This window comes from Alligator mississippiensis, chromosome 3 (genome assembly GCF_030867095.1).
Source record: "Alligator mississippiensis isolate rAllMis1 chromosome 3, rAllMis1, whole genome shotgun sequence".
Lineage (NCBI taxonomy): Eukaryota > Metazoa > Chordata > Crocodylia > Alligatoridae > Alligator > Alligator mississippiensis.
The window spans coordinates 205,856,723-205,870,815 of record NC_081826.1 but is presented as its reverse complement, the minus strand read 5'-3'; the positions used below and the strand labels follow the sequence as shown (position 1 = coordinate 205,870,815).

Below are 14,093 nucleotides of genomic sequence, written 5' to 3'. Positions count from 1 at the left end.
GAAGAATATAGCTGGGGATGGACCTGCTTTGAGCAGGGGGTTGGACTAGGTGCCCTCCTAGGTTCCCTTCCAACCCTCATCTTCTTATGATTCTATGATTCTAAGTGCAAAGAAAACAGGAGGCTGCTTTGCCCTGCTACTCTGTCTGCTCAGCTAGAAATTAATATTTTGTATGCAGCCACAGTCTATTGAGGGAGAAGGCTAAAATGGAACGTGACAAAGGGGGTTGTGGAGGGAGTTTTGGCTAGTTTATACTGATGTGAATATTTTATTTTATTTCTTTTTTTTTTCATAGATTTCGTAGACACTATGAGCTGTTTTAAATTCTTTTGTTATCCTGTCCCTAGAGTAAAGGCTAAGAAAGATTTTTTTGTTTCATTGGAAATTTGGAAAGAATCTATGGGCACGTGCGCTTGCAGCAGCTCAAGTAGCAAGAGCACAAATTTGTGCTAGAGATTAGTACCTCAGCACATGTGCCTGAACATGCACTTTGGTGTGGGGCAAATTGTGCCACGTGGGGCAAACTGACCTTGCCCAGCTCATCCTGGATCTTCAGCCAGGGGGAGCTAGAGGCTGGGTCCCATACCTGTGCTGGCGCCAACAGTATAAAAAGTCCTGGTGAGCAGCTCAGGGCTACTTGCCCTCAGGAGCTTCTGAGGCCCAGCCAGTTGGTATCTGGGGATACTACCTCTTGTGCCAGCTGGACTGCTGAAGCAGCCCTAACCTTGAGTGGCCCCTGTACCCTCTACCCACTGCATCAGTCTGGCAGTGGAGGCTGCTGCCTGGCTGTGACCTGCTGCCACTTGCAACAGCATCCGCCCTCTTGGACCTGTGACCCCATGGCTGCACACCTGCCAGACCCAGATAGGGGCCGCACAGCCACCTGGGCTGTAGTATGGGCACTGTAGTAGAACCTTCTGCACCTCTGGGCCAGCTGCCAGTGGGCCGTGGTTGCACAGTTGGCCTTTGTGCGGCACTGCTGTCATGTCTTCTGGTGCCCCTGCTCTAAGCCTGGCTCTGGTGGCTTCTCCTACTTGGAGCACTCCCCCATCCCTGACCCCTGTCTCTTTCACACACAACCCTGCTACCACCTCCAACCCTTCTCCCAGCCCATCACACCCCTCAAGTGTTTCCTAGAATGAGAAGTTCCTGCAGCCTGCAGTCGCATGTCCCAGCACTGACGTGGGCATGGGGCAGGGCCCCAGGGTTTGTGGTTGGGTGTAGGATTTGTGGGGGTGAGGTTTGTGGAGGGGGCTTGAGGGATGTGAGGTTTGTGGGTGAATTGTGGGAGTTTGTGGGTGGGGGGACTGTGGGGAAGGGGTGGGTCTCCCAGCCGCCCCCATGGTGCACAGTCCCCACTGCAGCAACGGGCTGTCGGGGCACTCGTGGCCCACTGCTGGCAGAGACTCCTGGCAGCACATGGTGCCACCTGAGACCTGGGGGCTCCATGTGGTGCATGGAGCCAGTCTGGCCCACTGGCATGCGCCTTCACACAGGACTGGGCTGGCTCCTGCCATCACCCAGGGCTCCTGGTGTTGCAGGCAGGAGCCACATGCCACTGGGCTGGGGGAGCTCCATGAAAGCAGAAGCCGGCCTGATCCTGCCTGAAGATGTGCACCAGCGGACTGGGCCAGCTGGAGTCCCCGAGTCTTGGGTGGCATTTCATGCTTCTGGGGTTCTCTGCCAGCAGCAGGCCATGAATGTCCCGATGGCCTGCTGCTGGCTGCTACTGCTGTGGCAGGGGCTGTGTGCCATTGGGAGAGGATGGGGACCCACCCCTTCTACACACTCCCCCACACCCACAGTCCCCCCACCCCCACATCTCTGCTTACCAGGGGCAGGGCCTGGGTCCTAGGCAGCTCCGAGACACTTCTGGCAGCATTGCCCTGCTTCTGTTTCCTCCAGCACACTGAGGCAGCATGCTGGAGCAGCAGGGGTACCCAGCAGGCATAGAGACGCTCTGACCAGGTGCTATAGAGTGTCTCTTTGGAGGACCCAGCCTCTGGTTGCTTCAGGGCATGCTCCCGGCACGTGCCCTGCACCGCTTTTTCCTAGCATGTATCTTTTTTTATATCAGAATTTCCCAGTATCAAACTTAGAGTGTGCACTGCAGATATGCAGCACAGAGAACATTTTTTCATTCCTAGCGTGCTTCCTGCAGTGTCTCAAACTGCTTTGAGACGCCGCAACAGTCATGTGCTTGCTCATCTGGATGTGGCTGATGTGGGATTTGTTTGGCAGAAAGTAACTTTTTGTGTGCTTTCTTTCTGACTCTAAGCGCTGTTATTCTCAATGCTCTTTGAGCCCTAAATCTTAGGGAGCCTGTTCTTTCATTTATTAAGATTATGGAAGTAATATTTCATAAGATGAAGACATTTAATAGGTAAAACTTGTTTAAATACGTAGTGACACTTTTAAAAGTTGGTTTTGTGTCAACTTTTGGGAAAGCAGTACTGTAATAAATCACTTATTTTCTAGGTGTCTGATGGGAAATTTGTATCATTGGTGTTCTGCAAAAAGTTCTGCAATATAATTTATCTTTTTTAATTGGCTGGGCAGCTTTTACTTGGCCAAGGAAAAAATATTTTAAAAAATTGAGCCTACAGGGGAAAATACTAACTTCCACGGAAATGTCACTCATACACAGAAAAATGCAACTCATGTCAGCCTATTTTGCAGCATGTATGTATTTTAGTGTCATTGATTTTGTTTAACAGATGGTCTTATCATTAGTGACACAACTCAGGGGAAATCGGTTGACTGGATTTAACATTCAAGGGAGGTAGGTGTTATCTAAACATAATTTCCAATAAGTGTTCGTATGGATTGTTAAAGTGAGATCTTTTTTATAAAATCTTGGGAATGCAAGTATAGTATTTAGATCAAAATTGAAATTTTAAATGTATTTCAATGGAGTCATGATTGTATATATTTTCTGTAATGGACATGTTAGTTAAGTGGTACCTACAGATAACCTCAATTTTTAGGTGCTGTGTGACCCCCTATAGCTGGAAAAAGTTAGTATAATTACCTAAGAGTTACTAGAGGGAAAAGGGGTTTTTTCATGTTAATGTTTTGAATCAGATTGTAGTTTTTTTAAGACTGAATAGTAATTACTTTGGAACTGTTAAACTGACAGAGATTGCTCACTTTCAGTTGGAGGTTCTGTCATGCTTATATTTTAGATTTCTGTTTGATAGAAAATGGCATGAGGGTGGTACAGATTGACTGCCTTCTACAGAATACTTTACATATGCTGCTGTGCAGTTTGGCCCTACTCTTTCCTTCCCTTAATCATCCTGGAAAGGAACAATGCAGATATTATACTTAATATTTGAAATCAGAAGGGCAGTTGTCATCATTAGTATACAATTAGCGAGAGTTCAGATTTGCAATCCTTATTCATATTGGATGGTCCCAACTCAAACAAGTAGTTCCATTGAACTCAATGGGACAATTCACGTGAGTAAGCCCTCCTCAACATAAGTATCCTGACTGCTTATATGCAATTAAGTGATGAAAGGGCATTTGATTGAACAGGCGCTGATAAACACTATTGACAGAAAAAAGAGCAATAAATTTGCCTACTCATTGTTTTCCTTACCATGTTGGACATGCTTGCCGCTTTTCCATATAATCTGGGCATTTTGACATATAGACCATAATCTTTTAAAAAACATTTAAGAAAATATTATTTTTACCATACATCAACAGAATCTACAAATGCTGTCTTCAGTCCAGTTGGTAGAAAACACATTGATATGTATCCATCTGTATTAATTTTCCAGTGGGTGTTTTTCTTACCTTGAATGGATGTTTTTCTTACCAGATGGACTATATATGCAAAATATCGCTACCTGAATTGCACTTGTTACTGCCTGCAAACTCACATGCGTGAATTGCACATTAACTCGGGAAAACCTACTTTCAGTTTTCTTCATGTAACCTTTTTTCCCTAGTCACTAGTCTTGCCCTCCTGTGTATGCCATATGGCCAGCATTTTTTTAAATTTATCTTAAATAACAGATGAATCCTACACTTTGGATCAATCTGAGGCATACCTTTAACCTTTTACAAAAGTGCAGTTTTGATAGGCAGGGTTGAATTCTTGAAGTCTGGAAGTGTTACACATTCTTCCAGCTGTAGATCTTTGAGGTCATTGGCAGACATTAAAGTAATGCAGCGATGGGATCTGATTCCTAATCATGACAATCATGCATCCTTCCCTATCACACCTGCATGGCAGGATGTGTAATTTTCAGGATCAGGGACTGATTCCAATTGCACAGTTATTTTAAGGGGAACCTTGCAACCTTGCTCTTTAAAGTACCTTGTTGTAATGAGTGCTGGGACTCATTGGAACCTGGCACTTTAAAGAACCTTGTCCCGCAGCTCCTATAAGGGCTGCAGGTCAGGACAGAAAACATGTCATGGCTGAGAGGGGGAAGATCCCTTTCAACTCATGTGCCCAGCACGCATTATCAGCATCGACACCTAGGCTGTTTTGGTCCCAGTGATAACATTCAGCTGATTGTTGGCATCAGGATGGGGCAGCCCCAGATCTGAGAAATGCCACATGGTCAGTTTATGGCTCCATACACCCCTGTCACAAAGATGGTTTGTATGATATATGAAACATATTTATGGCTGGTTTACTATTTTATGGCTGAACATGTGGCGTGTTGCTATTTATATCATGATTAACATGTTAATTGTGCCATATGCACCACCATAGTTTATGCTTAAATACTTGAGAGCAGCAGGATTTATGCTGCTTTGTGCAAAGGAGTAATTCCTGCTGAAAGGAGAAAAACAAATGAAACCACAGAGACCTTAAACCACCTTGGTTGTGTCCTGTGAGAACCTAGGAAATACATGTGGGAGCTATGAAACTGTCATACCCTCTCTCAAAAAGACTTTTTTGTTCTTTACAAAACTGGGCAAAATACTCATTATTAACAGGCCAGGAGTAATTGTTGAATATCACCAGTGCATTAGAACTTGGTTGAAGTCCTCAATGCAGTATGCTGCATTGACTCTTCACCTCAATGCTTGACTCTTCACCTAAGAATAGGCAAAGCTTTAAATATTTACTCAATTTATACAGTTTTTTTGCTGTCAGGCACATGGCTATTAATATTTGGCACTGAATCGAGTTAGCTTTTGTTTACATCATAACTATAGAATTTCAAGCTCTTGACTTTTTTTCTAACAAAAAACTTATTTTTGTTCAGAATTTCAGCTGATCGTGTGTACACAGTTTCCCTTTTCTGTGTTCCTCTTATTACTTTGCCTGATTTGACTCCATTACTAGAAGCTCTCCTTACCCATCATGGAAGCAAATCACAAGAGGTTCTCAGCTCAGAGTTTTTAGAAGCTGTGAATGAAGCCTTTTTAAGGTAAGGAACACAGGATATCCAGATCACCAAAAAACAAAACAAAACAACCCCCCCCCCCCCCCGACTTATATTCAATTGAAACTGTCATTTAATTAATTAAATTGTCATTTAATTAATTTATATGCTGAATTAACGGAATGTCTACTCTATTGTAATAAAATCTTTGTGTGCTGAGTTCAAATTGGAATCTCCTTCTCCTTCTCCATCTTGTGTCCTTGTCATAAACCAGATGCTTTTCCAGAATCATGCTCAAGTGATGGCTCTTTCCGTAGCTGTAGCGAGGTCCTCCTTTGTACAGATCTCATCAAGGAGTCAGCAAATGAGCAGGTGCTCCATAGTCTGCACTTCACTCTACTCAAATATATTTGTGTCATTAGAGTAGCCCCATTTGATCATGTTTGTTTTTGTGCGTAGCTGATTCAGGCATAGCCATGTTGGTTAGTCTAAATCAGCCCCTCTGGGAAGGTCTTCCTGGGGTTCCAGATGCATTTCAGAGCACCTAATTTTGCATAACCTTTCCTTCCATAACCTCAGTTATGCTCTATCAGCCGTCATGTCCAGCTGTGCAACATTGGTTACAAAACCCTTTCACACTTTAAGCCATTTAGTTACTTCTGTGTGACCATAGAGTGGATGCTTGAGGTCTTTCATCTGCTGTGATCTTTTTTTTTTTTTTTTTTGGCTCATTATCTTTCTTCTGAAATCAGGTGATGCAATGCCAGCCAGTAAATATAAGCTGTCCTTTAGTATTGGCTGTCGTTTAGAACTGGATCTATTTTCTTAGCACAAACTGACCATTCCCATACTGGACATGCATATTGTGCAGTGGAGTAGCACAAGGCAATAGCAGTGGTTCGTAATGTTGCTAGATTTGCTCCCCCCATTGAGGTGACCAACTTTCGAAGTATATTGTTGCGGGCGCAGACTTTCCTTTTCATATTCTCTACATGTGTTTTGAAGGTAGGTTTTTGGTCCAATGTAACCCCCAAATACACAGGGTTCGGGTGATGAGTCAGTGGGATTCCTTCCCAGGTGATGTTTAATTTCTTCTTGAGATGCTTATGGCATAGGTGAAAAGCTGTGGCCCATGTCTTGGTTGGGTTAATGTGAAGCTGGTTCTTATTTTAGTAATCTGAGAGGTTGCTCAGTTCACATGTGAGTCAGTTCTTGAAATATAGTCACCCTAGTTTTATTGGTAGGAAAGCAGAATTAGCAGCCACAATACACTCTGATTTTGACTAAAGGCGCACAACCAAAATAGATTAACCAAAACCTTAGTTTGCAAGTACTCTTGAATTACTCTTCAAGAATAAGTTTTCATATAGCATGAATAATACATTCTATAATCTCTAGTCCAGGAGTGGGTAATTATGTCGGCTGGAGGGCCACTTAATGCCTTTCCCTTTCTTGAGCCAAAAATGAGAATGGCCTGACAGGCTGTATCTGGCCCGTGGGCGGTTTTTTGCCTGCTGCAAGAGAGTCTCCTCTAGTTATTTAGGAGACTCTATTCCACATCAGCAGATGATGATTTGGCCCTGATCATAGAGATCTTTGTTACCTCCTAGATTGATTATGTCAATATCCACTTATTACAAAGCATCAGCCAGTACATACTACTGGACTGAAAAATGAGGGCTACTGAATAAACATCAGACCTTTCCTCTGCTCTACCTGAATTTCTTCCCCCTGCACCTAGAAGGTATCAGATTCAAGGTCCTGATCTTTATCTTCAAGGTGCTCATTGGTCTGTGCATGGGACAAAGAAAAGGTCACCTAAAGGTCAAGGGTGACAACTCATTTTTTTAAGTCAACAACATAAGAGTGACAGATATCCACTAAGCGATCTATAAATGCAAGTTACATTTGTTTTAAAAGACACTTTTGGAACCTATGTGAACTCTTCAGATTTTTAAAGGGTCATTTGGGACTCTTTTACCTTTGGTTTTCCTTTTTTTCCCTTTTTTCCTGAAAGGTCCTAACAAGGCCCAAACAATACTTTTCACCAAGGCACACAAGCCAGTGTATTGTTTCTAAGATGCCCAGCTGGTCATAAGCTATTCTTTTCTCCCAGGGCTTCAGCAATGGCAAATTTAAAAGCTGGGATAATTAGCTAATGGCAAGGCCATGACTTCTAACTTACGTTTGTCCACATGTTCCTAGACACTTCATCAGAAACTAATAAAAACTATTAGTTTTGGAAAAAAATTATCTAAAAATCCACGGTGAAAGATACTGTCCAAAAGAATGGGTGGTCTTTCACTTGTCCAATTCCTGTGGCTTCAGATCAGTGTGTTCCATCAGGAGTGGTAAAAATTCTGGAAAATTTCCCAGGACAGCTGCCCTTAGATAGACCATCCAAACTGAGTCAACATCACTGAGTCAACAGGCAATCAGTCATTACAAATATTTTTGCCTCCACTTAATATGAGTGTGAATGAACCGAAGATTCAGTGTTTATTGATTTAGGCCATATTTTTCATTTAGGGCCTTTAAAAGTAGTTGAGGGTATCCCTGTGAAGAGATGCGGTAGCTTGCTGCCCTTTTACTGAGGTTGTTGTACCCTGAAAGGGACTTAAATTACATTTTCCACTGGAGTCATCCCTCTGTATTTACCTCCCTGTTCTCTACTTTGCAGATACACTCAAAACCTCTTCCTTCCAGTTAAGAGCCTTATGTAGTTAGATGTGCAAGAAGCTTGATTCATGATTTAGCTGTCGGTAAAATGCTAGAAAAAGTGTGTCTTGTAACCCAGTATAGAACCCAAAGATGTCCTTTGTGGCATGTTCAAGTATCGCTGACACAAGGACAGAAAGAACGGTTTTAACTTCAGTGTAAGAAATATTTTCCTGGACATGAGTTAGATTTTTTCTGTGTGCGCTTCAAAGTTGCCCTTTTCCAAAAAAAAACAAGAGGAGTGTTCAGCTTTGTCTATGTAAGCAATTTAAATCCAAAGAAAAATGTGAATGATAATGCATATTAAATAATAAAAATTATAGCATTAATAAGGAAAGAAGATAAAAGAATGTAAAATGAGCTTTTCAGCCTTAATTCCCTTTATTGTCGTATACCAGTTATATTGCAGTACATTGCTTTCAGTATGTAGTAATTAGTGCTACTTATGCAACTTTTTTGAAACTATACATTGCTTCACAAGTTAAAAGGATATTTTTTAATGTTTTTTCCCCATTTCTGGAGATGCGCAGTTTTATGTAAAACAGGCATACAGGGAACAGTTGCAATAAAACATATACAGGTTTTCATTCACTATCAGAATCCTAAATATTTAATGTTCAAATCATGTTTAATTTAATGTGTCATAAAACACATTAGAAAACAAAGTAAAACAAATGTTAAGCCTTTTTCTACTTTTTTGCTTTTCCAGTAATTATGCTTCTTGTAATAAAGGCTCTTTTAATCCTAACTTAGCTTTGTTTAATTCTGCATAATTGGATGTAATACTATGACACCTTTTTAGAAACCTTTTAATCTGAAACCAATCTAATATTCAGTTTATAATAGCTGTAAAAATATTCTGGTGTGTATATTTTTGTGGTGAGATATCTTTTCCTCTTATGTGGTTGCTGTACTACACTTTTGATCTTGTGCCTAGTACACCCACATTGTGGTGTCCCACCATAACCTGTTCCTGCTTTAGTATCTTATTCCTAATTATGTAATATCTTATTTTAGCTGAATTATAATGGAAAGCCACTTTAGGTGAAAAGAGATAGTTATCTCTTAAAACATGAAAGGGTTTCCGTCAGTGTTGGTGGGCTCAAGCGCTGGTCTACTTTGTTTCCTCATCTCTGCAGAGACCAGGTAATGCGTTGAATTATAGCCAGCAATAAAATTATTTAGGACCCTTCTGCTTGTTGTAGTTACTGAAGCTTTCTGAGCAATCCTATCTTAAGGAAACAAGCCTCTGGTTTAAAATGAAGATGATTTAAGTTGGAATGTTATCTTTGAGAATAACTGAGCTCCAGAATATTAATACTCCACATGTCCTTTTTCTATGACTTGATCAGAGTCTGGATTTGTCAGTCTTCAAGACATGCTGCTCATTAGTCCTATAGATTATTTATTTCTTTATTAGATTTATATGCTTCCCCTTCCCAATAAAGGCTCAGGGCATTTAATAGGGAGTTCTCGTTATATATTTCTTTTAAAACTGTGCTCACATTTAAGAAGTATGGTCACTTAAGTAGAACACTATGATTCTAATCTCTGCTCTGTGACTTATTTCCTATATGATCTTTGAGGAAACCACTTAATTTCTCTATCTCAGTTTTGCCATTTGTAAAAAGAGCATAAGAAATGGGAGGCACTTTCCCCTAAAACATTGTTAAAGTATGCATGTCTTGAATGCTATATGCCATTCTTTTAAATATTTATTTATTATATATTCATTATGTTCATACAAAACAATATTTTCCCTCTGATTTAGAAAGAAGATTGCCGTCTCAGAATCAGCTGTCTTCAGCCTGTGGCTTCGTCATCTACCCAGTCTTGAAAAAGCTACATTGGATCTATTAGAAAGATTAATTTCTAATCAAACAACTTCACTGGAAGAGGTGGTGTGTATCATAAAAGATTCATTGCTGGTACGTATTACAGTTAGTATATTAAACATCACCGTTTGTACTGAAGGATCTCCAAATGATTCCCAAATATAAGCACTACAAAAATCCTCTCTGTGATCATTGACAAATCATTAGTGTAGAGCTTGTTGGCAGTAGTGGGAAGAGAAAGAGTTGAACCAGAGGTGAATCTTACTCATAAAGTTTCACAGTATGTTTTCTTATAGAACAGATCACATCTGTCTCTCTTGGCTTCAAGGTTTCATTTAGAGGACCAAGAGAAGGCAAACTGAATTGGGGCCCGATTGACAGAGATACTAAGCACCCACTTCTCCCTTTGGGAATTAGGAAAAAAAGTCCCTTTTTATGTCAGATTTGAATGGAGATCAGGTATTTCAAATGCTTACGCCGCTCAACTGTCTTCTTGAGGATTATTGGATTTTGTGGTTATTTACATATTTAATGGCTTTTTCAAGTAAGAAGTTCTTAATTTTAAAACATTTGTTGGCTTTTAATAAATTTTAGCTTTAGGATTTATTAATAAATAAGCTTTCCATCTCCATTTCACTTAGAAATTTACAGTTTCAGCAGCCAGTTATTGGCCATAAAGAATGCCATTTAAAAAACCAGTAAAAAGCAAAACAACCCCCTTAAGTAAGCAGACAATTCAGGATGTATAGATATATCATATGGATGTGTCTTTAATATTTTTATATTAAAATTCTTCATGAATTACCTCTTCAGGTTGTCATTTTAAGAATTTTGTATCATGTTCACAAGCCACATAAGTGCTAGCATTGGTACTACTTAGGTCTGTATTTAAGTATCTGAATATTCCACAAACTAAGATATAAAAAGTCCTATCTCTGTAGACTTTCACTTCTCTTTTTTGGTCTGTGCAGGGGTTGTCTCTCTTATTATCCTTATCCCATTATCCTTATAGTTCAGTATTTTCATCCATTGGTCCACATTTCTAAACAGCTTGGTGTTTAATCACTTTACATGGTTTACAGAAAAGCTCAGTTCAGTGTAGAAAATAATCAAATCTCTATATTACTCTTTAGGTTATTATTATTTATTAATTTAATAGTTGTATTTTATTAATGCTCATCTCCCTGAGAATTTTATGTTGTGTATGTTTTCCCTTGTCTCAGATAATTTGCATTTTAAGATGACTTTCAGAGGAAGAGGCAGGACTAATTGTATTAAAAAATTAGTTTAGAGCCCGTATTGTCTGAGCAAGACCTGACATGGGTAAAGGCATAAGTAGGCAGATGATCTTCCTTTGTGTGGAAGAGGTGATGCATCAAGACACAAGAGCTTGCCAGAGGGAGTTGTGAATTGAGTGATAATCCCTTTATAGTCTTTAGGTCCTAGAATATTCAAATTACTGATTTGTACCACTTATCAGGTCCCCTGCGTGTTATAGGTATTGTGCCTTTAACTGGGTAATAGTGCATTTACCTGGAGACCAGCTACATGTTCAAAGTAGCTATCGCACAATAAAAAGCTCCAACCAGCTATAAAGTTAGACCTTGAAAATGTGTACTAACTTTATAGCTGCTTGCTATCAAGCTTTAATTTGCACGTGTAGCAGGGTATCCCACAGTGGAGCATCATGCCTAGTGTAAAACCCCTGAGCCCTAGGGATCATGCCTGCCACGATCCCCAGGGTCCAAGGGTTTCAAACCTCTCCCTCTCTCCCCCCCTCCCAACCCCAGGGATCATGGCTGCTATGATCCCTAGGGCTCTTGGGTGCAAGAAAGCCCTGGGGCTGCATGATTGCTGCAGAAGCAGACTCCCTATCTGAGGGGTGCAGGAAATCTTTGGGGCCAAAGGATCATGGTGATCCTCCAGCCCCAGGGTTTTCCCATGGCCCCAGGATAGGGGGATTACCTTGTGGCCTCTGGGGTGGGGGGATTGCCCCTGAGCCAAACCTCTGGCCTGGGAGTTTCCCTGCCTTGGGAGTTTCATGCTCCCTTGGGGCAGGGAGACTAACGAAGTAGGGATCCTCAGTCCTGGGGGGGGGGCTGTGGGGCACCTCAGCTGGGGTGCATGGGGCTCCCAGCCACAGGAACTTGCATCTTGCTGGTGCAAGGACACTCCCTTTACACCAGCAGTACAGTGTGGTGGGATCTAATGTGCAATCCTACATGTGGCATGGCAGGAGGCACAATTGTGTGAATCATGCATTAGATCCCATTGGGCCTTTACCTGCACATGTAGAGGGGGGCCTTTTTATGCTAGAAGTTGTGTGGCTTATGACTGTAGTATACAACTCCTGTCAAGTAGATGTTCAGGGTCAGTTTATAAAGAAGACTTTTACATAGTTGACTAGGTGAAAACCAAGAACTTGAGTTTAGTGCAGTTAAGCAGGATATGAGGAAGGGCTCGGATCCAGAAACGGGGATGATACGGTCAAAGCAGTGGTCAGCAAGTCCATTAATTCCTTTATTACATGCAGTTTTACAGGGATATTTAGACTATAATAAGTAGGCAGGCACTTTAGTGAAGAATGTATTCTGTTAAAATATATTTAGAATATTTACTTAGGAATCTGTGGGGTTTTGTTTAATTTGTTTGATTATGCAGTGTTCAGGATATGACCTCTATAGTTCAGGGTAATTTCAGTATGAAATGATGGGCCAAACATTACTGATTTGTTTAGATTGTTTTTCCTACTTGCAATAAAAATAGGGTGGTACAAAAAAAGCAACAGAAAATACTGGCAATGTGACTGAGCGATAAAAAAGGTAACTTGAAAAAGCTTTCATAATTACATCATCTGACTCATTTATCAAAATGAAATATCTTAGAACAGTGACATAACCGTAGGTAAATGTCTTTGAGATCTACGGGACCCAGATAGTAGAAAACTGCTGTGCTTTATTATGAAAGAAACTTGATATCTAATACTGTTATATATTTGGATTCCAACTGTAATTAGAGTGTGATGGTCTAGTAACTTGTATTTTATATGGTGTGCAGTTAATTACATTTCCATCCTTTGGGAAAAGCTGGAATTAGTAGTAGATATCCTTCAGTTACTAAGAAGTAATAAAAACAAAAGATAAATGCTATATGCATTGCACAAAATGAAATGAGCTACACAAATATTCTTTATCCCATCAGAAATGTGGAGGTCTTGCATTTTTCAGAATGGTTATACTGTGTGTCTGCATATCTATCTAACGGCTATGAAGTTTACTAAAACTAAAATTTTAATTTGTAAGTTAAAATGCTTGTGTTTTGCTGCCTCAATTTAAAGAAATATTGCATGTTTTCCCTGCCTTGTAGTGTCCCTATGCACATAGGTAAGTCCCAAGGTTAATATTAGTCTGTTTCTATGCTTTATGTTTAATATTTGAAAACTACAGTACAAGAAGACTTGCATCTTTTAATTTTAGATAAAGACCTTTGAAAACTTTTGTCATCCCTAGCTCTGTAAACTACTCTTTGATCATACAGTTCTTTTGACATCCCCAGCTTCCTACATTTTGTCCTTGAATTGGTCTGTTATTCTATCCAGTTAAAGTTAATGTTGTAGTGCCTCAGCTCCTGTTGAGGTGACACAGTGACACTGTTTACCATATAGGTGGGCAGAGGCTTGGGGCATTATCCTTATTCCAATGCCCTTACATGCTTCTTGATTTGATAGATCCACATGTTTATGTTTTGGCTGGATCCAGACAACCTTTCAAACCCAGACTTTCCAGTGAAATAGGAAACAGAGAAAGGTGGGCGAGGTGAGAAGTTGGAAAAAGAAGACCATTTTGTTTTCAACTGGATATCCCTGCAGAGTGCCCCTACTAAGTAAAATTCACTGGATATAATCATTGTCCTCCACAGTGTATATATTTATATTCAATGTATCTGAATGTGTGATCATTAAGTCACATGTGCAGTTCCAGTTTCCCACAATCTAGGTAGATTTTTAAAACAATGGTGCAAAGGCCCCAAAGATGTGCTGCTAGTTTTGCGGGGTCAGGTGTTGGGGTGTTCTGGTTTAATTTCACAAAGACATAGGCAGGATTCCTTTTTAAAAGATAAGGTGATAATTTATGGCATTCTGAAAATCCCATCTCTCCTTGTACAAACGTGAGAGTCCGCAAAAGCG

At 40.5% G+C, this 14,093-nt stretch overlaps 1 protein-coding gene across 3 annotated transcripts in view; it reads left to right on the top strand.

Annotated features, from left to right (window-relative positions):
* The window catches only part of FANCC (FA complementation group C), a 143,601-nt gene that overhangs the window by 84,746 nt on the left and 44,762 nt on the right, over positions 1-14,093 (top strand). For all 3 annotated transcript variants that reach the window (XM_059724842.1, XM_006266606.4, XM_059724841.1), the window contains exons 6-8: positions 2,718-2,782; positions 5,235-5,399; positions 9,844-10,000. In XM_059724842.1, the coding sequence (XP_059580825.1) occupies positions 2,718-2,782; positions 5,235-5,399; positions 9,844-10,000 (387 nt within the window). The remainder of the gene's footprint in view (positions 1-2,717; positions 2,783-5,234; positions 5,400-9,843; positions 10,001-14,093) is intronic.